This window comes from Sardina pilchardus, chromosome 14 (genome assembly GCF_963854185.1).
Source record: "Sardina pilchardus chromosome 14, fSarPil1.1, whole genome shotgun sequence".
Classification (NCBI taxonomy): Eukaryota; Metazoa; Chordata; class Actinopteri; order Clupeiformes; family Clupeidae; genus Sardina; species Sardina pilchardus.
In genome coordinates, this window is record NC_085007.1 from 17,021,478 (window position 1) to 17,049,007 (window position 27,530).

Consider the following 27,530-nt stretch of genomic DNA (forward strand, 5'->3'; position numbering starts at 1 on the left):
ACCTCATAAGCCTAATAAAAAAAATAAAATAAAAGGCTACACAAAAAGATAATGGCAAACTTTTCTGGCAACGTCTCCTTTCATAACTTGTAGGCTATTCTTGTCCGGTTTTAATAACATTATGTCCATTGAATGAATGCTATTTTGCACGCTAAAATCTGAATCATCACAAGTAAATGTACAATAAAGAATGGTAACGTAAGTTGGATCATTGTATTCTTAGTTGTAATCCCCCTGCATATCCTGCTGGTGACTCCACTGAGGCATAGCGTTACGACGCTCTTAGGCAGTAACGAGAACTCTGGATCACTCGTAGATCTACGAGTGTTTTCACGATGCTCTTAAGCTACGATGGTTTCGGGAAACAGTCGGCAAATCTTAAGACGGTCGTAAGAGGGACTTTACGATCATCGTAGGCTTACGATGCTTTCGGGAAACGCACCCCAGAGGGTTAAGGTTCACACAAGATATCAGAAAAGAGAGCCGAAACAAAATGACCAAGGCCTAATAGCCAACCACTGGGTAAAAGGAATATTTAGACAATGCAACAAACTTAGGTTTACATGCATGTAACATGTACCAGCCTTGGCAATCTTCACTGAATAGCACTCACTGCTTTACTCTTAGGCTGCCTTTGAGGGAAGACAACTTTGCATGCCTGCACCCACCGCGTTGTCCTCCATGAAAACTGATACCACGTTCGCTAGGCAGCTGACACATGTAGGCTACAGCCAAAGAGACCTTGACTAGTTAACGCTCACCTGTTTATGGTTTGTCTTCCTCTTTACAAGAATATTGTCTAGGTGGCAGGAGTTATGTTAGGATAATTACTGTGTGTGCTCACAAAGGTTTTGTTCATAGATACATAGTGGAATGGATTAAACAGCACAATGAAATAATGCTAATTCTGATATATTGGGTAGGCCTAAAAAAAGGATCGCCTTACAGTTCAAAAAGCGGGGTGAATTATCCACAAAAGGTGAAGCTTGGTTCACTAGATTCCGTTTTATTCTTATTCTATTTTCATTGTAGGTCTATTACACAGTTAAAGTTACACAGTAACTTTCACTCACTAGAAGGGATTGATGAACCGATTACTAGGGTCACTGGGTCAAATGTGAATGTTACATTGTGTCATGCATGCAATATTGTTCACATGTAGCCTACTATTTGAGGAATATCTCTAAGGCATGTTGACCTGTAGGCTACTCACATCTTTACCCATTAACATTATTGTGACTAGGTACTTAAGTTATGTACTTACTGTTTTTCCAACACGGCATCCTAATTCAACAGGAGTAGAAACATCACTTACTCACTGTGGTAACTGGCTTACACAGTAATGTTTTACTCATTGCATTCTACACAATCCACAGACTACACACATAATTACCATGTAGATATTGATAGATATAATATGTATTATATATAATACATGTGATATATTTTGAGTTCAATCTTCAGGTATTATTGAATAGAACAGAATATTTTATCATCATCAAGTTGGAACAAGCACAAGTTATGGTCTGGTTTTGGTTTTATAGCTTCCAGAAAATGGTGCATCATCACCCCAGGAGTATGTCTTATAAATGAAACGACAATAACTTGTTCACATTATTCATTAGACAGCCATATACATCAAGAACGTACACAGATTAGCCATTGCCGTTGCCTTTATTTTTCCCATCTTAAAAGAGCGTACATAACAATTTGCATAGAATACATAAGTGGGTTGTAAAAGGGCAAAAAAATATCAAATACAAAGGTTAAAATTTATTGATTTCTTTTCAAAAGTGATCAATTCCCTTTAATCTACTTGCAAATTTCAAATGTATTTTTTTTTCAGAATTTACAAAAGGATGAAGTAGAACATTATATCTACTAAATAAGGCTCAAAGGACTGTGACCCCTGACAATATAGCTTAGAGGGACGTTCCAATTAATACAAATTGAGAGACAACAACAAAGTAAATGCTTAACAGGCAAGTAGCCAATCAAGAAGGAAATTTCACTGGCGACCTCACAAGAATCTTTCAGTAAGTTAAAGCAATTATTTAAGACTTTAAGTACCAAAACAATGTGGAATAAGTTGTTGCATTACACTGGAACAAATATTTTTCATGTTTGCAAGTGTAGCCTTCTATATCAGTACCATATTCCAACTGGTACAGACATTCATCTTCTACAAACTTCTAGAACTGTATAGAAGTGTATGGGATTAGCCAAATTGTAAATTACTGCATTTCTTTCATCAATTGAATTCAAGTTCTGGTCAAAAAACCTGATTGAGGGCCACAAAGAACACCAAGCGCTTTCATTTTACTGTAATACATTTAGCCTGTGATACAGTAAAATCTTCTTAAGACTCAGAGCAAAAAAAGCAGACAAAATGTCAGAAAAAGAGTGGTTAGGGAAAGAGAGCACAAAGCGATGCCAGCACATTTGGATTTGGTAGTGTTCAATACAGTCAAGAAATGGAAGAAAGATACTGAACCGAAATATAATGTTGTTAACAGTCTACTAGCTGCACACACACAAAAAATTAGGTGGCGTTTTGGTACAGCACGACTGATATTGGCTTGGGTGGCAGCAACAAGCTGGTAGTTTGGATTTCATGCATGAGATTTTGGTGTTGATCCGTCCACATGCTTGATCCCTACAAGAAATGCTTCAGAAATGCCATAATGTCTGAGTTATAGCTTTTCACATTTAGTATCCAATTTCAATGGAACTCTCTGAAGTGCGCGCTTACTGTATGTAAAATGCCGGCTGTGATGCACTTGGACCTTTTTTCTTTGTTTGTATTTTCTTTTTTTTTCTTTTTTTTCTTTAATATTTTGTAAAGCTAAGTGTGGTTTCAGACTCTTGTCCTGGATGGTAGTAGCATTAGAGCTTGCTTTATAGATTGTTGAGCTCCAGCAGAGTCTGGTCCAGCACTTGGTGCATGCCCAGGTTCTCCTCTTTGGCATGGGACAGTTTCTCTGATGATGGGTGAAGGAAGAACAAAAAGGAGAAAAAAAAGTCAGGTCATGTTTCTCCCCCAAAATCATTTGATTGGAACATTGTGGAAATGTGTATATGTGTGCAGAAAAACAGATTCATAGATATATAGAAACTATGGGAAGAGCCCTCTCACAAAAAGTAAATGTTTGCGGCAGAACTGCAGCAAACTTATGGTTGACTTGTGGGAAACAAATGAGTTCACTAGAAAATATTGCCAATAATGGCAAACTTCCAGTAAACTTCTGGTAACAAACCTAATTTGCATATAACATTGCTGCAAATTTGCTGCAACATTGCCAAAAGTTATCTGCAACTGTTTGCCAGACACCTAATTTGCATGTGAAAATATGACCTTGCCGCAAAAAATTTGCAGCAACTTTTCGCCAGAAACCTGAAATTTCTGTAAGGGAAATCATCAGAATTATTGTCGGAGCAGAGGACAGGAAGACGTTAAAATAGTAAAAACATAAATGCTCTTCACTAGTCCTCAATAGCGTTGTTTAGATTGGCCTCTGTCTTAGTATATAGGTCAATGTAGTACTGAGGTGTCTTTGTGTCAGAGCAGCACAGTGGTCTGAGTGTATGTGCGGGAAATGTCAAGTGAGGTTTGAGTTTCCTTCATTACAATGGGCCACTCACCTAAGGGAGGAGATGCAGCTGTGTGTGTGTGTGTGTGTGTGTGTGTGTGTGTGTGTGTGTGTGTGTGTGTTGAACAAAGTGTTGTCTTAGGTGTTAACCAATATAATTATTCAGACATTTTGCACCAACCAAAGTGCATGTGTTTTCTTGAAGTGCCTTGAAACCAACATAAATAAAAAATTGACATCATCGATTTAAAAAAAAAAAAAAAAAAAACATTTGAAAATAAACAAATATCAAGTCAAACTTGTCATTATCCAAAAAGTGAACTCTTTTTCCCTGAGAAAAAAAACAGCGCCCTTTCTAATAATAATAATAATAATAATAATAATAAAACGTATTGCACTACATGCTAACATCAACAGGAGGTAACTCAGGCCCTCTGCATAATAATGCACACACAGTGGAACAGCTGAAAACAGAAAGTCTTTCAGAAAGACGAGTGGAGGCATGCTGGTCTTGAAATCAAACTAAACCACACAGAAGTACCAAAAAACATGCTGAATCATGACCGTCTGCACAATGTATCATACAACATGGGTAACATTTTGAGGAACATTGAACAGAAAGGGTATAGTGACTGAAGTGATTCAGCTAAATTAAGGAAATTGATTCATTTAAATCGAATGTTTTTTTCCAATAAAAAAATAAATAAATGTGTGTTGCAACATGACGAATCTGCTTTCAGAAATGAATATCAAAGTGATCTTAGGATCAAATCCAATAGGCCTTACACGCTGAAAAATGAAACTTCAGTCTCAGTTGTTATACAGCATCTAGGAATAATCCAAGTATTTCCAGCATAGATGGTTCAATAAATGACTGTGCAAACTGAAAATCGTAATTATGTTTAAGCACATTGTTACCATGTCCTGTATTTGAACAGCTTCAAGTATAATTCAGGTGCAGTGTACTGCATCCATGCAATCTTACAGAGACCATTAAGAGCCAGTGGATGACTTCAGCTGTTAAAAGCTTTTTTTCCTAGTATAATATTTGTGCACCACAGTTCCATAACATCACTACAACATGTGCATCACACCATAGCATCACTAATATACTATTTGACCTACAGTCTGGAACTGGCTGGTATTCTGAGGCAGCAGGTATCTGAGGTACTAACACTAGTAGGATGACAGGAAGAGAAGAAATGTACAGATAGAGCTTTTCTCGTGATGTGAGGTGGACAGAGGTGAACAAATTACTGGAGGAATGTAGTAAGCTGGGATAATTCAAGATTCACAACCCTCAGACATATTCTAAAAAAAAAGAAGAGAGGAAAAATAATTCTTAATAAAGATAAGGAAATGTTTGCAGTCATACTCTATGTCATTTTAAAGGAATGTTGAAATTGTTTACTACTTTGGTCGTTTACACTGAATGTTGAGTAATGCTTAACAAATAGAATGTAGAGCTGAGACAGTTTGTCTTCTTCTTTGACAGTGTTTTAAAGTATTTTAACGTTCAGTCATACTGAATTGATATCCCAGCTCATCTACAGTTTGTGGCCTGGTATACAAGTCAGATTCAGCTGTTTAGTTCATTGAGAACGACCCTGAGTTCGTTATTGAGAATGCGATTTTTCTCCACCGTCGAATGGAAGCGGTCTGTAGCCACGGTAACATCAGTGAAAGCCAGGAAGAAGATTCAGAAAGAGGGAGGAAGAGAGAGAGAGAGGGAAAGGGAAGTAGGGAGAGAAAGGGAGAAAGAAAGAGGGCAGGGTTAGTGCAGTGAAGATCAAAAAGGTATTAGCTGACAGAAGAGACAAATAGCTTTTCAAATCTCAACAGTGGGAAACAACACTCAAATTCACAACACAGCTCAGAGAGTCTAAAAAGCAAAGGATGCTGTAAAGATGGAAACTATAGATGCACACCTATGGATTTCCATAAGGTGGCTTTATGTTTACCACCAGATATACTAGACACCAGAACAGCACAGGAAAAATGAAACTCCTTTCGATGTAAATGTGTGATGCATTGCTTACTGTATACTAAATTGTCTGCTTTACAGACATCCCTTCAAAAATATATTCTGTAGAGATGGCACTGTAAGTTGCACACAATATTCCTTCTATATCTACTGCATCCTGAATTAATTTTTCAGTTGGATATAAAACAAATAACGCACACTATAAAGTATATAGTTCTGGTTTGTTTTGAAAGGGAAAAGAAAAGAGAAAATTCACTAAACACAACCAGAAAATAAAGAAAAAGGGAGAAATCAAGTGAAAGGCTTTTTGAAATGTTTATTACAGAAGGAACGACAGAAAAGCAGAAAAAGAGGGGAGGGGAGAAAAGAGAGTACAGCAACACAAAGAGTCACTTATAGCCCAGTGTCTCATGAGAATTGTCAACATTGCAGCAGTGTCTTAAAGCCTAGAGGGGGGTAGGGTCAATCATCATTCTCATCATATGTGTACTAAACGACACCATGATGGGGAGGAGGTTAACTGCACAATGCTGAAACCTCCCAACACAGAGTGCTACAGGAAAAAAGAGAACAGAGACAGAAGATGGCTTCGTGGGGGGGGGGTACACAACTCACTCTTCACCACACTCTCGCTCAGCGGCACACTCAAACTACACTCAAATATGCTCCTGCACCTCAACCAACAGCCTATGACGGAGAACTGTCCCGAGCGCTAGATCCTTCATATGAGTGGTGGAATGACAAACTGACACGGAGGAGTGAATCGAGGGATGAGAAGGATGAGCCCCTGAAGAGACAGAAGGAGGGAGGGAGGGGGAGGAGAGGAAGTGTAGCACAGAGGAAAAAAGAAAGGAGAGAAGAGTAGAAGAGGAGGGGAGGAGAGGAGGAGGAGAGAGGAGGAGCAGAGTGGAGCGGAGGGAAGGCAAGGGCACGTCTAGAGGGTGGTCATGTCGTTGAGGGCCAGGTCCAGCTCCTCGCTGAGGGCCTTGCCCTTCAGTTTCTGAGCGTACACCTCGTCTGGACAGAGGGATGGAGAGAGAGGACAGGACAGGATCGGACAGCCACAAAGACCCGGACAGGAAGGTGGGAAAGAACATAAACATGGAAAGGTCAGAAAAAAGCGAAACGATACTAGAACTCTAAATAAATCATCCATGCCTTCAGCTACAAACTTAATGTACAATCTTATTTTGCCACCACACTCAATGCCTCATCCAAGATCGTCCATGCAAACGCCTCAATATTGTCTCAAGCAGTAAAAGAAAATCCTTGGTGTTAGAGAATGCACCGCATCTTCAAAAACCAAAAATGGCCAAACCTCACTGATCATGTAAGTCAAGCCACCAGACTGCACCTCACACAGGGGTTAGTGAACGTCAGAGGAAGCTCTTCCTGCCTGCCAGCAGGTGCTGCAGAAATCTGATGCCTACTGGCATTAGCAACCGCGCAAACAAATTAAAAATGTCAGTCTCAGCTGAGCTTTCTACCATACAGACACAACAGGCAACGACTATATTAGGTCATTGGGAAGGCAAACAAACAAACAAACAAACAAACAAAATCAAAAAGAGCAAGGCTGAGTTGTGCACACTCAAGCTGACCACTGAGCCACCTGCGGAAAAAAAACATACCTTCCAAGTCATCAATGGTCTTCTCCAACTTGGCCACAGACCTCTCAGCAAACTCAGCACGGGTCTCGGCCTGGACAAGAGACAGGGTGCATTCGGAGTCAATTTCGCTCAACGTACGCAATGTGTCACAGCAACATGTACGATGAGAAAAACGTCAAGAGGGGTGTAAATAAACAGGACATGAAGGCATCTTTAGGAGATACAGCCTTGAGACGCAACCTTTAGAAGTCTGAAGACCGTACTCACCTCTTTAAGTTTTTCAGTAAGGATTTTGATTTCTTCTTCATATTTGTCTTCCTTTTGTGAGTACTATAAATGGGATACACAATACCGTTAATGTCTCTCAAAGGCATTGCACAAAACAACACTTAAGTCTTATTCATATTATCAGGTACTTCAAATACAATATTGGCTATAGATGAAGGAGAAAAAAACAACACCTCATGTATTAATGTCTGGGTAAACATTTCTTTAAAAGAATGATCTTATCACTGACAGAGTCAAGAAAGGCAGTAAGAGGAATTAACAGTTTAGATAAAGGGAAACTTAAAAGGCTTGAGACAATATAGAAGCCAAAAAGCAAAGCAAGGAACCCTTACAACTGACAAATTCCAAAGGTGATCTAATTTCACTTCTAACTTCATTTCCTAACGTAAGAATTCCATCTCTAAATGAATAAAAGTAATCATGAGAAAATAAATCCCTAAATCATGTGTGAACTAAAATGCACGTGAAAAGCTCTTGACTTGATGCCTATTCTTCGGACTTCCCTTTAGTGAAGAACTAAAAGAAATACTGGGTCCACTGCAGTCACAACCTTTCTCGTCTAAGCTTGCCTAATTTGTCAGGACAGTCCTGGCAGATCTTAAGTCTTTGCTATTGCCAAGTCATGCTCCGTGCTTCTGTTACACGGTCTCCATGACGACTGCAAGCCTCAGATTAGACTAGTGGCCTGAGTGGCTCTGGGATTGGATCCATTTGGGCCAAAAAGCTGTGAACTACCACAGCTGTTACCACGGACAGCTTCATCCTTACACGTGCAAATGATGTTCTTTCAAAAATTATTTTCATTGTGATTTGCAGGTAGGATGGTTCGAGTGCAAACCTGCACCGCTATTAACAGCTATGACCCCCTACTGTACCTTTTCAGCCTGTGCTTCCAGAGACTTCAAGTTGTTGGTGACATTTTTCAACTCTTCCTCAAGGTCACCAGATTTGCTAGGTGGCGGTAGCAGCAAGGGAGAGGCCAGGAAGGAGAGGAGAAAAGAGAAGAGGAGAGGAGGGGGAAAAAAATGGAGAGAGGGAAAGAGAACGAGAGCAATTTGAGAGCATGGAGAAAGCAAAAGTAATGCTGAGGAAAAAGCTGAGGAGAAAATGACCCAGTCACCCTGCCTGTGTCCATGTCGGACCAGCACAGGGACATCGTAAATCCCTTGTGTGGATCTCAATGGAAAAACAGGACTCCTATGCTTACAAAATGCCAAAGAACAATGAAGACTGATAGGACATATTTTCAAGGTCCAAATGGGTGATTCTCTAATTAAATGTCTTAAGAGTTTCATTTAAATTGCACAAGAGGTATGGTCTCTAGTTCTACAACCTTTTGTTGCATTTCAACAGGTTTCATATCTATTATGATTCTAATCTCAGGATGACTGTATACTGTATTTTGTATTTTGATTATATAGCAGTCTTCTTTGGCCAACGGCATTAGTCTAACCTAGTGACTGGGTCACCTTTGATGAACAGTTCATAGCCGATATATGTCCCTCAACAAAAGTAGCAAGCCACAAGCATCTTGCCCACCTCAAGTGGGCAGAACAACAGAGACAGAAAAGTCACAGGGATCCAAAGAGCCACGCAGGGATGGTGAAAGGGGAAAGTATGAGAGACCTCTACGCATAGAGGTGGCAAGCAGGTTAGTCATTATGACAACCAGGAGGAAAGGCGAGCCAAGGCGGGCCGAGGAGAGGAGAGATCCGCTATAGGTGGGAAAAAAAGTAGGTGGGTGTGGTCTCAGGTCAGAGTACCTCATCCTCTCCGCACATCATGGACTTCATGTTCTGGTCCATGACTCTAAGCTCCTCCGCCATTGTTCGGACACGACTGGGATTGGTCCACGGTGGACGGGGGGGTGGGGTGGGGTGGAGTGAAGGGAGGCGAGGGGGGGGGGGGGGAGTTCACAAAACAAGGCACGTCCCAGGTGATGGATGCATTCAGGCATGCATTACCACAACAAAACAAAAAAAGGGGAGGGGGGAAAAGATCCAGGGTGCTTCACTGTGGTTAGTGTATCCAATGGCTCCAGTTACACACACACACACACAACACGCTCTACTCTACTACAAACCGGGAACAGCAATGGGGAAACGTTTTACAATAACATGCAAATGCTGCATGGTCTGGAATTCCCATTCATACTTGGGAATCCATTTTCCATTTTCCATTCAGAAAATATAAATATGAATTTAAAATCAACTGAAATAAGGCATGCAATCCATTTAACCATGGTGTTACAATAACATGAAATCAAATGAATCAGCAATCAAAATCCACAAATAAAAACAATAGTGTACTGTGTCAGTACACTGGGTTACAAGCAGGGCGGTTCAGGCACAATTAAATCAGCAAGCTCATAAAACAGTGGGCTCTACACTAACTATGAAGCATGCAGTGGACACTGCATGCTTTGTGTAGACCCATTAAGGTTCTTCAGTTTCTTCAGACAAGGTTAAGATTCTTCAGTTTCCTCAGACAAGGTTAAGGTTCTTCAGTTTCTCCACACAAGAGCCCTTAAAGCCTCCATAACTGACCTACATATTGTACAGAACTCTAAGGATTCTTTCATCATCATCACTATTATACCCATCTGCGATAAACCCTATCAGTTACAGTCTATGGGTTATTGGGCGCTAGATAACTTAGTTTCAAACAAACTGATGAAGAACCAAAAGAACCAAAAGAACCTTCTGTCTCTGAGCTTGTTTGTAAATAAGTCATAAAGAGGGAAGAGGGTCCACTTACGCCTCAGCCACCTCAGCCCTCTCCTCAGAGCGCTCCAGGTCACCCTCAAGGATCACCAGTTTACGGGCCACCTGCAAGCAAAACATCAAGCTGGCCTCATCACATGCACACATACGGCAGAGGCAGAGAGCCACACTAGACGCCTCATTTGACATTGTATTGAGATTCAGGGACAAACTGGCAGGGGAACACCTGCCAAGCTTATGAGTTTACATATAAATACCACCATACTACAACAGAGAAAGGTCAATTTACCATAGGCAGCACGAGGGACAGATTTATGAGATTCTGAACATAAAGAGGGAAATGGAAATCTCTGTGCAACCCCTTGAAATAAATATATTTCATTCTCTTTCTGTATAGTGATTTTGTGGGCATATGCATTCAATGTACACTGTTTAAACTAAATAAACTGGAACATTGAGACAAAAAAAAGCACATTTGGCACAAGCTAACAAGCCTTTAAAAGCCATGTTTAGCACTGTGTGTGACTGTGGGGGTCTGCAGAATCAAGAGATTTAAACTCATTGAACCCGTCAGCGCCTAAGATAACAACTTCACACTCGCAGAGCTCCCAGTGTGCACATATCCAGCTGGCCCAGCTACAGGGGGTCCACAGGCGAGTGTGTGTGTGTGTGTGTGTGTGTGTGTGTGTGTGTGTGTGTGTGTGTGTGTGTGTGTGTGTGTGTAGAGAGGCCGTCAATGACAAGACCTCAGTCAGTGTAAGAACATTAAGAGCCTACTTCATCTGTCAGTGTAATCTGCTGTGGGGGGCAATGAGCGTCCTCTAGCAAACTGGAGCTAAGCCCCTGGGCAATCATGTGCAAACACAACATGTTTCTCTGTTCCCCCTACAGAGAGGGGATATACTTATACTGGCCCAAGAGGGACAGTGGGGTCCTAGTGCTATCAGTTTCTTGTCTTTTAAAAAGGTAGGGTAAGCAATGCTAGGAAATATATTTTTGCAAATATTTGCTGTTCCCCAAACACTAACAGAACACTGTGCGTAGTTTCTTCGGGAATCGCTGATTTGGTTTGGTTTGTCATTTGGTTCAAGTACAATGTAACGTAAAGGCATCTACTAAGAAACATAAACATAAAACATCATCAAACATCGCTTACCCTTCCTTTAAAGGATACTCCTAAACACGAGTAACATACATGTGCTGCAACACATATGCCTGACGGGACAGTAGTGAGAGGGAGCACAGACTGTACGGTGGTCACAAGGGGCCCTTACAGTGGACACTAGAGAACACATTCTCCGGTTTACAGCTTCCTCAGGCATCATGGGAACACAGACTTAAAAGTGTTCCCAGACGCGACGTCTGAGGGAATCCCTGGGCTAAGTCCGCTCTCACAGTATAGAGTTAATGCCTGGGCGAGGGTTAATGAACAGTCACAGGCACGGAGAGAGACCGACCTGAGTGCAGCCGAGGAAGGCGTGACCGCCCTCATTCAACCTTGAGACCGCATTCAGTGGTCAAACTTAATGGGAGTCTATCTGTGCTAATCAAGATATTCCATTAACAAAGGTGGTTAACGACCCATATACCAAGAGGAATACACGGTAGTATTTTGAGATAATTAGATCTGTGATTAGATACAACAATATTCTGTCTGAATCCACCAAAAAATTAGTTTGTGATCCAGAGCAAACTGTGGGCTTGTATTCGATAAACGAGGCTGTCGAAAAGGAATGGGGTGGTGAATAGCATAACAACAGTTTTAAGTTTCATCTAAAACCTAAGCTAAGATCAAGGATAAACGGTTGCATTTTGAATCCAGAATAAACTGGGGGACGCCTCGAGCGAGCAGACAGTCGGACAGGGGCCAGAGACGGACCTCCTCATATTTGCGGTCGGCCTCCTCAGCGATGTGTTTGGCTTCCTTCAGCTGCATCTCCTGAAGCTCCATCTTCTCCTCGTCCTTTGTCGCTCTGTTCTCAATGACCTTCATGCCTCTGAAGACAGCAGAGAGATAAGAGAGACGGACAAAGAGAGAGAGGCAAAGAAAAAAAAAGAATGAAGAGATGAAAGGGGAAAGAGGAGGGGAAAAAAACAGAAGGGTTCAGAATGCCGTTCCCACCAAACAGGCCTAGTCAGTTAGACAGGTCAGGTTTAAGGTTGGCTTTAAATGGAACTCTCATGTCCTATCCAGTCAGAAACTTGTTTGTGGAGAGATTTGTTCTCATCAGACCTGAGAAGTATGCAGGCAGGCAGCCAATCCAAGGAGAACTGTCTGACTCCACCATTTCTCTCTCTCTCACACACACTCACCATATGAGTATTAGAAATGGACACATACATCAAGGAAAACAGGAAAGGGAAAATGTGTGGGAAGATACACTAGGGCCATATGAATAAACAATGTGACTTTTATTAACGATCTTTTTTGCTGTATTGCATTGTATTAATGTAGAATTATTACTTAGTAGACATATGAAATAAATATCATGTCAAAGTTTAATGCAAATATGACTCCCCTGCAATCCCCCTGACAGCCAATCTCTTTAAAACTGGAAACAATAACAGCCTGGACCTGAACAAGTGTAGGGTGCAACTATGCGGTAATAATTGATGGAGCCAATAACAGTACAGTCAGCAATCCAGGAAACTAGCCATCGTGTTTTGAATAATACTCAAAACGAATGCTACTTTTGGTCTATATATTTTTCAAAACTGTACGGAAAACCAGTATATTGAGTGAAACAACTGTTGTCTTCCACTCAACTGTTTTGGACAGATTACTGTATTGTTTCATTGGTATGCAATTTATCAATGATTATGCCAAGCACAAAGTACACATCAATTGTGAAGCCCTTATCAAGTTTCTACAACTGTATGAATGAACACAATGAACCACCTATGCCCATATGTGACACAATAAGGGGCGAGGACCTACAATGAACAACACATTCACACACATGAAGAGAACAACCATGTGTGACGCACATGGATCCGCATAGAAGATCACAATCTGTGCATACGTTTTGACTGTGGGTACTTGCCCTGTATGGATTCATTCACACACGGTGTGGTCAGTGATCCTTTTTGATGGTGCGAGCAATGCATCCTGAAGGAGTGTGAGTGTGTGTGTGTGTGTGTGTGTGTGTGTGTGTCCATATTTCACCTCTCGCTCTCATCAGCAGCCTTCTCCGCCTCCTCCAGCTTCTGCAGCGCTGTGGCCAGTCTCTCCTGGGCGCGGTCCAACTCCTCCTCTACCAGCTGGATACGTCTGTTAAGGGAAGCGACTTCAGCCTCAGCCTGCGGGACAAGACGGGACAGCGGTCAATCACACTGGACTGTGCGTCACAATCACACTTCACGTCAATCTGGAGACATTCTCCTGGGGATCATGTCGGAAGTTTCAGAGAAACGTGCAAGTCAGTGTGTCAAATCAGTATGTCAGTAGTAGGGCTCATGTCAGGTGTATAATATAGAGGTGAATCAATAATTCTGATAAGTGTTACTCGGTGGCAACTTGGAACCTGCATGTATGTTTGTTTGTAAATGTCATGATTTACAAAAACAGAAATCACTGAAACGACAGAATCAAATTTTATTCTCAAGAGACAATTTATTCAGAACGATATTGGTAGAGAAGAAAAGATCAAACTCAAGTTGAAACTACTTGAAAACCCCCAGCTCCCCCATCATGGTCCCCTGACAAGGTTAAAGGCTCACAGCTGAAACATCAACATCTTGAAGTGGAGCCGGCTAAACAAAGGCTGCCACTCAGTGGGGGTATTATAGCCTCTTGCACCGTATGGCCGACCGTATAGGAGCAACACCAACATTCCTTAATGCTGTTCAAACGGACACACATTAGCGTAGTCCCGTGACTCTGGGCCTTGCTCAAAGGCCAGCGGCTTGTGGAATGTGCACGGTTCGTTAATGACTTGCAGGGTCTCCATTATGTTCATGCCCCCCCCACCAGACAACACCGTTTGTGACGAGAGGCTCAAACAATCCCAGCTTTCAGACGGTGGGAAACTTGACTCGGTCGAGCAGCAGCACATCATGAAGGAGGTGGCGCTGGTGTTTGTCTAGGGGAGGGGCTCGCTCACCCTTGATCTAATGTGTGTTTGCTGTTGGAAAACAAGACCTGCCTTTGGACCAATAATAGCATGAGCTGGCTGACCCTCCTCATATGGACATACTTAATTAACCTTCAATATAAAATCCTTCCAGGACACCGGGATAAAACCTCTTCAGACAGTTTCCCCGTGCAAGGAATAGACTAGATTAAAAGATAGAAAAGCTAGCTTTTTGTCAATGGAGGTTTTACTAGTTTGCCTTTTAGTCTCAGACTAAGCTTAAGCCATGTAGGGGAAACAAGACTCTAATGGCTAGACATAGAGTCTCAAGTCTACCGGACTACCTACATAATATTATGATATTCTTACAATGACATGGTTAAAACTGTATGATTAAGCTTCGCTTTAAGACAATGGGCTCTCATGAACAACTGTATAGTACAGTATGCGTGCAACTATGTAGCCTTAATCAGTCTCAACGCTCTTCCTTGTCTCCAGGTGCGCGGCTGAGACAGCACCGGCCCTATGAGTAGATTCCGATGACAGAAATGATTAGGGGAGGGGAAGCTCTTGCGCATTCCTGCATTCCAAGATCTCCACCCCCCCGCCCCACTGTCCCAACCCCACACTCCAACCTCCCCTTGAGAAGATCTGTGGCTCTTCAGCCGAGACAATGCAGGGACTGTTTTCTGACCATGACAGAAGATGGCTAATCATGCCGCCCCCTCGACAAAAATCCCATAAATCTCTGGGCTCATTCCGACAGTGCGCTTCTGGGGAAGAGCTGGAATGTCACCGGCATTCTGAGCATTCCAGAACCTTCGCATTGGTCCTGTTAATAGTCTGGCCCGCTCGGTTTCACTGGCAGACTGTACGTGTTATTTTGGCACAAGCTTAATTACCAATTAAGACCAGACCATGAAGCCCTCTGTAAAAACTTGGCAGACTATCAAATTATCCACTTATTTGATGAGCACAGTCTGACAGTCAGGAGTGCCTGGGACGGTAACAACATTACATTCATTCAAGCTCCCTCAAGAACTAATTACCTACCCACATTAGCGTCTGAGTGTCTCTTGCAGACCTTTCAGGGTTTCTTATTTTGCTTAACCAAATGCAGTTACTAGGGAGGGGAAAGATTTGAGGATCTTTCATCTCTACCTCAGTAGGCTACTACTAGCACATTAGTACTGAGGAAATGATTAGCCTAAGCCCCTTTCAGAGAGAGAGAGAGAGAGAGAGAGAGAGAGAGAGAGAGAGAGAGAGAGAGAGAGAGAGAGAGAGAGAGAGAGAGAGAGAGAGAGAGAGAGAGGGCAGAGCAGGGCAGTGTCTGGCAAACACTCCAGAGGACAGGGAGAGGGCTTAGCATGTAGACACACAGAAGCCGTTTACTGACTGCACAGATAGCCGGCGATGCACGGGCTTTTAGCCGGCTAGTCCCGATTGTACTCACTGATAGCCGGCTAATCGACGGGGTGATTTACGCTGCCAATTGTCCTCCCCTGAGGGTACACATATTCCCGGGGCGACTGCAGTGAGGACGCGAGGCGGATATGCGGCGGCTAGCTGAGACATGGGCGGAGCTGTCAACAACGAGAGTTGTGCACACACTGCTGAAAGACTTAAAATCAGCAAACAGTTGACTGTATGCTGAGCACAGCTGTCAGATCATCATCATACTGTTCACATATTAACACTGGTCCTTGTGGTCCATCTAGCACACTGTTCTTTCAAATGTCAATGGCAATTAAATCGCCAAACATCTCAGCATTTATTTATTAATTTGGTAACATATTGGGAAAAACATAGCCTATCCTGCTTTATCTACAGCCAGGATAAATTAGCTAGACATTGGCTAGCTTGCTCAAATAACCATTGACAACGTATAGGCCTATATCATACCCACCCTAAGGTTTAAGAAACATAACAACGTTGTCCAATTTTAGTTTAATGCATTTTTCTGAATTGGAGAGGTCTCCTTGTGAGGGTAGGCTCTGCATTTTAAATGGCTAATCGCTAGTCGCGATTAGCATCGTTGGTTTAAACTTTGCAGAGCTGTTTTGTTGTTATCACAAAAATACTGATTGTAACTGCTGTTAGGAAGACAGTTTGGAACCTGGCAGACGTGAGGCAGTGAAAGGTAATGCATAGTCCAAGCGGAATGAGTGGAGAGTTGATATTGTGACGAGGCAAGAATTACTCTGTTAGGAAATATTTATTACCAGATGAATATGAGGAATGACATTACATGGAAGTGGCCTGTTTAAGATCCCCGTGGCTATATCCCACAACATGGGTGGCATCCCGTAACATAAACCCCTTATCCCACAACACATCAGCTGACTAGTCTAGTACACCTATATAATGCGTAACCGTCAACTATCTTATGACAACAGGCTGCTTAACCATCTTAGCCGTAGGCTACATTTCCCCCTTGCATGAACGTAACACAAGCATATACGAGCCGAGCTACAATATTGTGTCACATCGAGCTAGCAAGTCTAGCTAGCCACAAACAACAGTGCATACCAGACTGTATAGAACAGGTGCATACTGCATAGGCTACTAATGACACTTTTTTACGGTCAGTGAATAGCACCGAGTGAAAATCAATGTTTGCTTTATATCTAGTGACAGTGGTGATGTCGTCAGTTTGGATAAGTAGAGTAAACTTAGTCAGAAGATCTAGAAATATCAAACGGAGGAGCAGAGAACTTGACAGAGAGCTGCACCGCTGTTTTGAGAATGACAGTAGTGTCACGAGACTTCGACGCCTATGTTGTTGTACGTCACTGTTCAACTTCACACCCAGTTCTTACATGTTTACGCCTACACCGAGGCGGCTTTGGAATACCGCGCCTCTTGTCCTCACTGACCTAGCCGGGGAATGGCCGGTTAAACCTAGCCGCGGATGAGGCGGCGTTCAGTCAGTTAACGGCTAGAGTTGACCAAACAAGCGATTACAAGCCCCACCACTCTGAAGAGAAGGAAAACCCTTTTCAATGAAGAACGCCAGAGACTGCACTGACCCCACCCGCCCACCTCAAAACTTTCAGAATTTTGCTGATGAAGGAGCAAGTTACAGGGTGTGTAAGTAAAACCCCTGTATATAGAGAGCCTTACTGCAAAAGTACACCGTCTGTATCAAATAATATCATACTAAGACCTACACTTCATGAAAATTCAGGTATCCACTCAAACATATGGGCTTGTTCTGCTATTGACAAGAGACATAGCATCATCCAGGACACAAATCCATTGATATTAGATACCAAGCCCAAAGATTAATTACTTGATTAATACTAGTAATGGCAAATAAGAAATCACCCTACAAAAAGGTGGGCCTATATAATCAAATTGGGTTATGCCCAATTGATGCCCCATTTCCAGGCCCCTCCTTGATCAAAATCCAAATTCCATTTCAAGCTCAAAGGAATTACATCACATCTGAGCATCAGAGTGCTTCTTTCAAAAAAAGTTAATATCCTATCCTATCCTAACCACTATTTAATGTCAATGATAATCTTAAGTGTATACAATAGCATATAACTGGGTCAATTCTCATGGCTTTCAGTGATCATGCATATTTCAATTAAAGAGTGAAAAATAGCTTTAAGGGGTTAAAATGCTGTTCACTTTAATGTCATTTACTGTACTGTGTACTCTCTCTCAGTGGAACCAGTTTCAACTGGGCTACTACAATAGGTTAAGCTCATCTGAATGGAGTCGATGGTCCGACACGACAGATAGATATTGGATTTTTTTTACAACAGGCAGAACGTTTAAAGTAACAGTAGCGCTACATGATTCGCTGGGCCTATTAAACAACCACATTCTAAGCTAAAGAAAAGCCGTAAATTAACTAATTAGCATATATCTGTTTTGTCTGGAGTGGTGAGTGAAAGCTCGACGACAAAGCGTATCTCTGTATTACCCTTTCTCTGGCCTGCCTCTCGGCATCCACCTCTCTTTGAAGACTTTCGGCACGGTCTTCGGCATCGTCGGCTTGTTGTTGTAGTGTCTGAATTTTCCTTTTCACAGACTCAATAGCTGCCATTGTCGTACCAGATGAGATACCCAGATGTATCAAAGTACCGACGAGCTCAACAGTAGGTTATGCGTCTTTGTAGCTTTCGTCGCTGCACGGCAACACCTTGGAATTCTTTTAGATCCAAAGGGCTCCTAAGCCTTCACGCACAGACAGACGACGGAGTCACTGAATGCAGACAAATGTGAATCGGATGCTTTATTCCTTGCAGTTTACTTCCGTATTCATCCGTGTAACTTGCGAAATCAGCATTGCTTGAAAAAAGCCAATGCTCGTTATATGTGCATGTCTCCACACGCGATCAGGTAGTCGGAATTCTCCAGCAAACAGAGAAGTTGCTCTTAGCTACATTCCCCACTCTCCGCCCTCTCTTATCTTTTCTAGCATGATGTCACAGGTCACAGGCCGTTCACGTTTTAAAGAAATAGTGGCCTACTTAACAGCAGCGTCACGCCCAGCAATATGCTCAGAATTCAGTTCTTATGTGGTGGCTAATAACGATGTGTAAAGTCATTTGGGAGATTGCAGAAACAACCATTACGCAGGCTCTTTTGTTATACTCCATGTTCATATAGACTGCACTCTCAAGTACAGAACAATTGAAGGGAATAGATGGTCTAGAGTCTAGACTATAATAAAACATAAAGAATGAACAAACGTATTTTTTTTTCACGTTTATTGTATTATTGTATTGTATTTGTATTAGCCCATGTTTATAGGCTATTTGTATTTTAGAGCATATTCTTGTAGTGTTAATATGGGGGATTTGAACATAACAACATGGTCTGTAAAGAATGGCAGGGCCTCATAAAGCTCTTTACAGATCCCTTGAGTCTCCTGTCATAATGATTCATGAAGGTCAGAGTACTCTTAGCTGACCTCAGATCAGTCGAAGAGCACAACGAACTTTGCAAGAGAACAACCATCTTGGAGCTGCGGTTCTCTTGTCCCGTTAGGCATGAACATCTCCAGACATGGTATGTCTGGTAACCTTATCTATTGACATAAACAAATAAAATGTGATGATTTAAAATAGGCCTCTAAGGGATCTTTTTAAATTATTGGGGAGGATTTATTTTAAGAGTAGGGCTTGTGTGATTGATAGTGTTTGGAGTGTGTGATTGAAATGTTTGGAGTAATAATAATGTAAGAAAGATCTAAAGCATACCACCCACCTCAACTCATATTTGAATAACATTTTAGAATATATATAATATTTTTGGACACTGTAAATTGACACTTACCCTGTACCTAAACATACATTTACCAGATGTGATATTAAAATTCTCAGCATTTACATAAGCCTTTAATCTTCCTTGGAACCATTTCCGTTTTGCTTCGGAAATGTTTTATCCGCCACTTCTCTCTCTCTCTCTCTCTCTCTCTCTCTCTGGCGGTTAAAGCAGCAATGGCTAGAGCATGACCCATAGATCCATAATCCTCCATAACTGACCACCCGTGGTCCCTGCCCATGTGGGTCCCGCCCTGGGTATGAGAGAGCCCTGAATCACCCCTCCACCTCCACCAGATCACCGTGAGGTCAGTCTCTCCCCTCCACCCAGAGACTAAAGTGTCACATCCAGTCTGATCTATGATCTGCTTCCCTCTTGTTATGTTCTGCGTTTTTTCCCCTGTTCCATACTTTTCCTATTACGCTCTGGTATTTCCTTTTTTAATAAACTGGGCATATAGAGTTGTATTTCTTGGGGATGTTTTTAGCTTGTGTCAATATGGGGTTGGCCTTAAGTGCCTCTCTCTGACAGAAGCTTGGGTTAGTGCTTATAATATGTATGTATATATGTACTGTATGTACGTACGTATGTATGTATATCATATATACTTATACTGTATTTACAATGTTGTATTTATTGGAATATACAGCACTCTATAAGTGTAATGCACTGTGGTTGGATGAATTCCATCCACATAATACTTTGTGAGGAGATCAGATTTCTTAACAGCACGTAGGCCATAGGTCCTGTTTCCTGTATGTACAAATCAGTGATTGATTAAAAACGTGGGTGGCTGACTTGCACAGTCTTGCTTTGACAGCGGTGTGTCTCACAATCGTGTCTCACAATCGTGTCTGGGGAAAAGTCTGTCAGTGAGAAGCCATGAGAAAGAACTGGAAAGCATGACTTCACCTCACCATAAACAAAAGCCTGCATTCCAGCCATTCTTTTCCTTCTTTGGTAGCCTCACTTTAATACTATGCACTCCTGGTGTTACCCTCAGGAGCCTGCCAAAGACACATTCATGCGTTCTGATTGGATGAGTGACTGTACTGGTGTTGTATACAATCCATGGCGATGACGGTGACAATAGAGGGGAGTGGCTAACGACTGCTCTCAGAGGGAATTTTATAGTCTCATCTTGTTGTAGTAGGAAAAAGGTCAGAGCTATCACTCATGCAATCGCTTCATGAGCGGCCGATTACATTCATGTCTTTTAGGAGAAACTCTGATTATCGGTCATATAATTAGGGTCCCCGAGAATGTGCTGCTAAGGTAAGGTGACCAGATGTCTGAAACCAAAACTGGGGACATAATCCCCAAAATGGGGAAAAATGGGGACATTTTCAGTTTGACTATGAATCTGGTTGAAATACATAGATGTTTTATCTTCAAAAAACGGGACAACCAAAAATGGGGACTGTCCCCTGAAACCGGGGACGTCTGGTCACCCTATGCTAAGGTTTCTGTTCAGAAGCACAGAGGAGGGAGCCAACACAAGTAGTCCTCTGTCTGCACCATTACAGGTGTGTAGTGTAAAAGCGGATTATCATAGGTAATAAAGAGGTCATAATTCTGCTCATTGATGTTTTAACAGGCTGGAAGTGAGGGGAAAAGGAAGATGATCTGTCAAGGCGTGGGGCAGGAAAAGGAGAGGTCGATGAGCGATGTTTTAAAGGTTATATTCCCTGACGTCAACAGCATTACACAGTAACACTGACATGTTGATGAGCAGACAGATTCAGTTCAGAGTTAAGTCACCAGTCATGGCAGACAGGGCGGACCATTTTTAATTATGATCCTTGAAAGTAGCTACTCGCTACATTCCTGGTACAGACACTATCAGTTGCATTAGCAGCCAGGGAATAACTCTACTACATGTTAATGGTTATTAGTGCGTTAATTGGTGAGTGTGTGTGTGTGTGTGTGTGTGTGTGTGTGTGTGTGTGTGTGTGTGTGTGTGTGTGTGTGTGTGTGTGTGTGTGTGTGTGTGTGTGTGTGTGTGTGTGTGTGTGTGTGTGTGTGTGTGTGTGCGTGCGTGCGTTTGTGTGTGCGTGCGTGCGTGCGTGCGTGTGTTTGTGTTTGTTTGTTTGTTTGTTTGTATGTATGTTTGGAGGTTGTTAGGGAGAGGAAGAAAGCAACCCAAAATATGTATGTACGGTATCATAGGGCGACATGTCAGCAACACTGTGTGAGATCACTCATTTCACAGAGGCCCAAGGCCTCTACTGCACAACAGAGTTTGACATATCAATGTGCAAGACAGGGAACAGGCCCCAGAAGTGGTCTAGAGAAAGAAAACAAAAAAAAAAAGCTAAGCGCGCTCCCTCCGCTATCTTGTTCAAATTCATTCAAACGTGTGGAATTCACCGGAGGGCGCTGACAGGCTTTATGATGTGTTTACAGAACCTGATAGGAGGGTGTAGTTTTGGCACTTTCCCCACTCACAGCTGTCAACAGCAAGGTCAATGCTCAGCTTGGCTCCAGTTGGGAGTGGTGGCAAAGGAACTGGAAGGGGTGGCCTTTTTGACGGACAGGCACAGACTGTCGGGTTGGGGCATTATTGCATTTCGCCACTAGAGGGGGACAGAAATCTCAAACCTTGACTTGAGTTCTTCAGAAATGTGGTTGTGGGTTTAAGTGTCTGCATTTACATTGTGTTGCGTGACAGATAAACTGCAGTTAGACCAGTAATGTTGAAGTTCTAGTATTGGACCAAATTAAGTTAGGCTATATTTAGAATGTCCTGTTTTAGCACACTTGTTTAAGGAGAAATAATGTATGATATTGCATGATCCATGCGTAAGTACTTTTGTGTGTGTGTGTGTGTGTGTGTGTGTGTGTGTGTGTATGTGTGTGTGTGTGTGTGTGTGTGTGTGTGTGTGTGTGTGTGTGTGTGTGTGTGTGTGTGTGTGTGTGTGTGTTTGTGTGTGTGTGTTTGCACGTGTGTGTGTGTGTGGGGGGGGGTGAGGTTGGGCTGAGGGTCGGGCTGAAGGTGTGGCCCTCTTGTGACTTGCATCTCAGTGTGAGAATGTGCGACCGAGTGTGACTGTATGTGTGCACGTCTGTGTATCTGTGTGTGTGTGCATGTGTATGTGTGTATGCGTGTGTATGTGTGTGTGCATAGCGCTTGTGTGTGTGTGTGTGTGTGTGTGTGTGTGATGATGCACGCAGCTCTTTGTCTGGGTGTCACTCACGTCTGTGGCCTTCTTCTCGGCCAGCTCCAGCTTCTCCTGCGCGTCCTTCAGGGCCTCTGAGTACTTGTCTAACTCATCCTCCACACCCTTCAGCTTCTTCTGCAGGGCCAGCAGCTCCTCTTCAAGCTAGGACATAGGCACACATAGGCATAGGCACGCACACACACACACACACACACACACACACACACACACACACACACACACACACGGTTCAATTAACAATAGGATCATGGAATGTTTGTCACAAGTGACAAGTTGTTCCACTCACACAATCAATCAAATATAATCATGACATGTTATCTATTGGTTGGTTTCAGGTTCTGAACAGCAACTCAGATATCTCTTCACGCAGAGTTCTCTCTCAAGCATACAATACTATTGTTATTCGACAGAAGGTGCCAAATGACCTAAGTTTAAATGTTACTTCCGCTTCCTCAGAGTCTGTGGAGTTGGCCGCTCTGACACCATTCAGCACTAGAATGTGACTGAATGTGAGGCCGCGGCATTTCCCATATAAGGCGCAGTAGTGAGTGTGACTCACTCAGCTGGGGAGGAATCTTCCAAACTGTGCCTGTGACTCCACTGGAACTCGAGGGGGGGGGGGGGGGACTCTGCCAATCACCATTTTCATAAACAGACTTAGCGGTAACATAAGCTATAAGCTAAACCAGATTAGACAGCCACTCTGTCATGTACTTTTATGAGGGCAAGGTGATTGCATGGGTAGGCAAAAAGAGAATAATTTTTCAGACCTTACTGTAGCTCTCACTTAAGTTTGTCGTAGTGGAAAAAAGAGGGTACGTTTTGACTTCGTCAAGAGTTGATTTATCACGTAACGATGAACGTGATTTACCTCTTGCTTTTTCCCAAATGGTTGATATGACGATAATGTAAGATTCTTACAGAATTTCAATGAACAGTTACTGTATACGTGTGACTGGTATAGTTGCCCTTATTCTAAATAGGTATCTTTCTAAATATTTTATTTTGGACATAAGCTATGACCACTGCTAGATGTCATCCTTTTGCCTGCGTGCTGGTTGTGTGGCATCTGGTCATAAATTCTCAGGTAGCTGACCTGTGACTCAGACCCTGGCCAGGTGGATGATGTCAGAGAGAGAAACAGGGCTATAAAGATAACTGCCCCTCCATCAGCTGCTGTTCATGGGCATTAGATTCATTAGAGCTGCCTGCAGCTGATGGTCTCTGGCCTTTCAACACTCCAATACCTCCCTATACCTCAACCTTAAGCACACACACACACACACACACACACACTCACACGCACGCTCACACACCTGTGCGCTTGCTCATCAGCCACACTCCTGTCAAGAATAAAATAGTTCTGTCTCATAAAATGTATTTATTGTGTTCCTATGACATTGCAGTTCAGTTTGTGCTTCTGTAAATGGAAACAAGAGTCGGTCATAGAAGTGGACAACTGTTCATAAGCCAACCAATCATAAGATAGCTATTTCAGAGACTCCATGGTACTTAATCGGGAGATTAGACAAGTGTTTGTGGGAAAATGTCAGTCCCCTCACTGAATTGTCATCACTGACTAACCCCACGTATTGAACCCCATTCAACAACACACACTAATACCTTGATTAGCTAGCGTCACAATCATACGGAGACCTATAAAAAGGGGCTCTATGAATGGCAAGTGGGCGTGCACAGCTCGCACACAATGTGCTCCTGATGAATGTCGTCCTTATGTTACATCTGACAGATCCTCTTTGGTGAACTGGGGGTCCATGTATGCCAGGCATTGTGGCTCCAGGTTCACAAATAGCCCGAGCTGCTCATACCCATCTGAGGGCTGGCAGCGGAGTGCGCATGCAGGGCCACAGCGCTTATAATGCGGTTTGGAGAATGACGTCTCTGACCCTTCCCCGGATAAAGGCTTGACCCCCCTTTTTGTGTGAAGCAAGCATCCCACAATGGTGTGTGTCACTTAAAAAAAGAACATGGAATCACACACACACACACACACACGCACACACGCACGCATGCACGCAAGCGCACACACACACACACAGACACACACAAAACACACACACACACACACACACGCACACACACACACACACACACACACACACACACACACACACACACACACACACACACACACACACGCACACGCACACACACACACACACACACACACCCTGGGAGCTTTTCAAACAGGGGCCAAGAGATTATGTACTTTTTTGGTTTGTTTCACATCGTAAGGAGTCAAAAATGGAGTCAAACAGCACAGTGTGAGAAAAAGAGAAGCTGAAAGGAACCCCAGGGTCTCTGTGATGGCCTGCCAGTGTGCAGCAATATAAATATGTAGACATTAGCTATCTGATACCTCAGCGGGATACTGCCTCTATTGTATTACAGAACTGCGCTAGGGATTGGCATGCGTTCAAGGACATGGTCTCTCTTAAGTTCCACTGCACTGATGGCTCTCTCTCCCTATAAGGGATAGGACTAAACAAAGCTATGAACTCCAAAGAAGTCAAAATGTCCAAACAAGGTTGAGTAAATTGTGAAGTGTATTTACTGTTGTTGGTACAATGGGTTTTTTTTGGTTTGTTTTAATTAGAGGTTGTAGAAGCCATAAGTCACTAGTCATTGACCTCTCTTGATTCTCTCTCCAGAGTTCTTCAGATCTTCAGACTAAACAATATCAAAGAGACTTCAGAAGAACAACTATATTTGGATAGTGTTTGATGCCAAATTACTTTTCTAGTGTGAAACATACTAACGGAAATATAAGACTGTGTGTCTTCTAAGACAAAGTACTGGTAAATTACAGTGATAAATCTCCATAACAGTCAGACAACATTGGAGGCAGTTACTTCAGAGAGATGAGAACATGTTTAATATAAAAATATGTCCCCCTCAGTGGTCAGCCTTACTAACAATGGCACAGTCCCATGAGAGAGACACAGAGAGATGCTGACTTCACACCCGAGGCCTCACAGATCCACCAGGATCCACACCGATACAGTAATGGAAACAACAGGATCCTGACAACTGGCTGGCCCCACCCCGCTGTCCCACACAGACGGGATGACCATCCATCTTCTGGAAATCTGCTCCTGCACAAAGCTTTTTGGCTATAATGATATCCAACCAAGTCTCTTAACTTTCAAATCCCTGGCTTGGCCTCTTTCTGTGACCACAAACTATTTCATACATTCAATATCTATGGGATCTATGGTGAGTTCAAGAAATCCAGGTTCGGGGCCTCATTAGATCCCAGTCATATAGGCGCAGATTTATGGTTGACAGTATGAGGTTGGTGAAGGCATGTAACTCATTCACACAGAGAATGTGACACTGCCTATAATAACTCCCAACTAGCTGGCTTGTAGACCGGTGCCACTTGCTAGTTCCCTGTCGTATTCAATCAAATAAGCGAACGTGTCACGCAGACGCAAAGATGGGGCCCCTCTATAATCAAGGCCATAAGCCGTAACCACCATATACACTCTCTCAGAGTGAATACTAACACCCTATGTATTGGGTGTCTGTCACTCTGATTATTTATAGTTGCCACGCCTTGTGAAATAACTAAGTGTGGAAAGCAATGTATTTAATTCATTTCACACAAAAGATGTTCAGATACCCCCAATTTGTTCACTGGTCTCCCGAAAAGCTACTGAGTGTTCCCCAAATCCTTTCATCAGAGATCATTTCCATAGCACTAAATAGCAACCTAATAAGGGATGCAGACTCACCATATACACTACTCTGTGTACCCTAGACTTTTTGACTTTGGACTTAATTCAACTGTCAACTGTCAACGGTGCTTTGAGGCCAGCTCTACAAATTCCTAAATGGGTGTAACATTCCCCAAATTAAATCTCAGAGAAGACAATGAAGGAATGAGCTTGGCATACCAGACACTAGACACATTCCTATTAGTTTTTTTTTAACATTAAAATCCCTAAGTTCAGAGTCCAGGACAGTATTGATATGCCAAAAAGACACTTTAAACTTCAGTGGCACAAATAATATATTTACCCCCTTGCATTTGTCCTCTGCTGCCTTTTTGTCCAACTCTGCTTGTTCAGCCCGATCGATGGCATTCTCCTTATCCAATTTCAACATCTGCATTTTCTTCTTGATGGCTTCCATGGTTGCGTTTGGTGTGTTTTCCCAATACCAGGAGAAATCGGGACAGAAAGCAGAGTGCCTCTCGACTGTGCAGGGAGAGCCCTAAAGAGACGCGGAGGACAGAAGAAAGCTGGACCTGCACCGCAAGCAGAGTGGGATGGCGGAGCTTATTCGGATTGGATGATGCGCAAGGGAGGAATTCTGTCCGCGCACTAGACTTTTTTGGAAAGTTCTATCCAAGTCACTCCGTGGGCTAGTGTGACGTCGGGCGCCTGTGATTTGCCCTTCGGCACTCACTTTGAATTTAGCACGAAGATTTTGCCCATCTTTGGCAGACTTTGATTTGACTCTGCTAATGTATCAATGTACGCCCGACAGATTCTATCTGAAATTATCTGGATGCATTTACAAGATGATCCCAGTCCGAATACGATTACGATATATGTAAATATCCGTAATTACATGGTCATGCGATAAATGTCGATCATTTGCCTTCACCAGATTGTAAAGTGCATGACAGTAGCCTAAACAATCTGTGAGGCAATAGTGTGGTGCTATAGTATACTTAGCCTAATGAAAAGTAGATGCATGTAGGCTATAACTAGTCTGGTAAAAGATTAATCCAGGAAATCTGACACAGCCTAGCCCTAGATAACGGAAATA

At 42.7% G+C, this 27,530-nt stretch overlaps 1 protein-coding gene across 8 annotated transcripts; it reads right to left on the reverse strand.

The window, feature by feature from the left end:
• Positions 1 to 1,655: 1,655 nt before the first annotated feature.
• Positions 1,656 to 27,079, reverse strand: tpm2 (tropomyosin 2 (beta)). 8 transcript variants are annotated; one of them, XM_062553497.1, is made up of 9 exons: positions 26,775 to 27,079; positions 22,746 to 22,871; positions 13,362 to 13,495; positions 12,075 to 12,192; positions 10,230 to 10,300; positions 9,236 to 9,311; positions 7,452 to 7,514; positions 7,206 to 7,275; positions 1,656 to 2,981 (listed from the first exon to the last, which is right to left on the reverse strand). In XM_062553497.1, exons 1-9 carry the CDS (start codon positions 26,886 to 26,888, stop codon positions 2,899 to 2,901), a joined length of 855 nt encoding a protein of 284 aa, XP_062409481.1. In that variant the 5' UTR covers positions 26,889 to 27,079; the 3' UTR covers positions 1,656 to 2,898. The 8 variants fall into 8 exon arrangements, with proteins under 8 accessions (XP_062409481.1, XP_062409479.1, XP_062409485.1 ...); XM_062553495.1 differs by lacking the exon at positions 9,236 to 9,311 and adding an exon at positions 8,348 to 8,423 and having other exon boundaries at positions 26,775 to 27,076; XM_062553496.1 differs by lacking the exon at positions 1,656 to 2,981 and adding an exon at positions 5,871 to 6,591 and having other exon boundaries at positions 26,775 to 27,076.
• Positions 27,080 to 27,530: the final 451 nt, after the last annotated feature.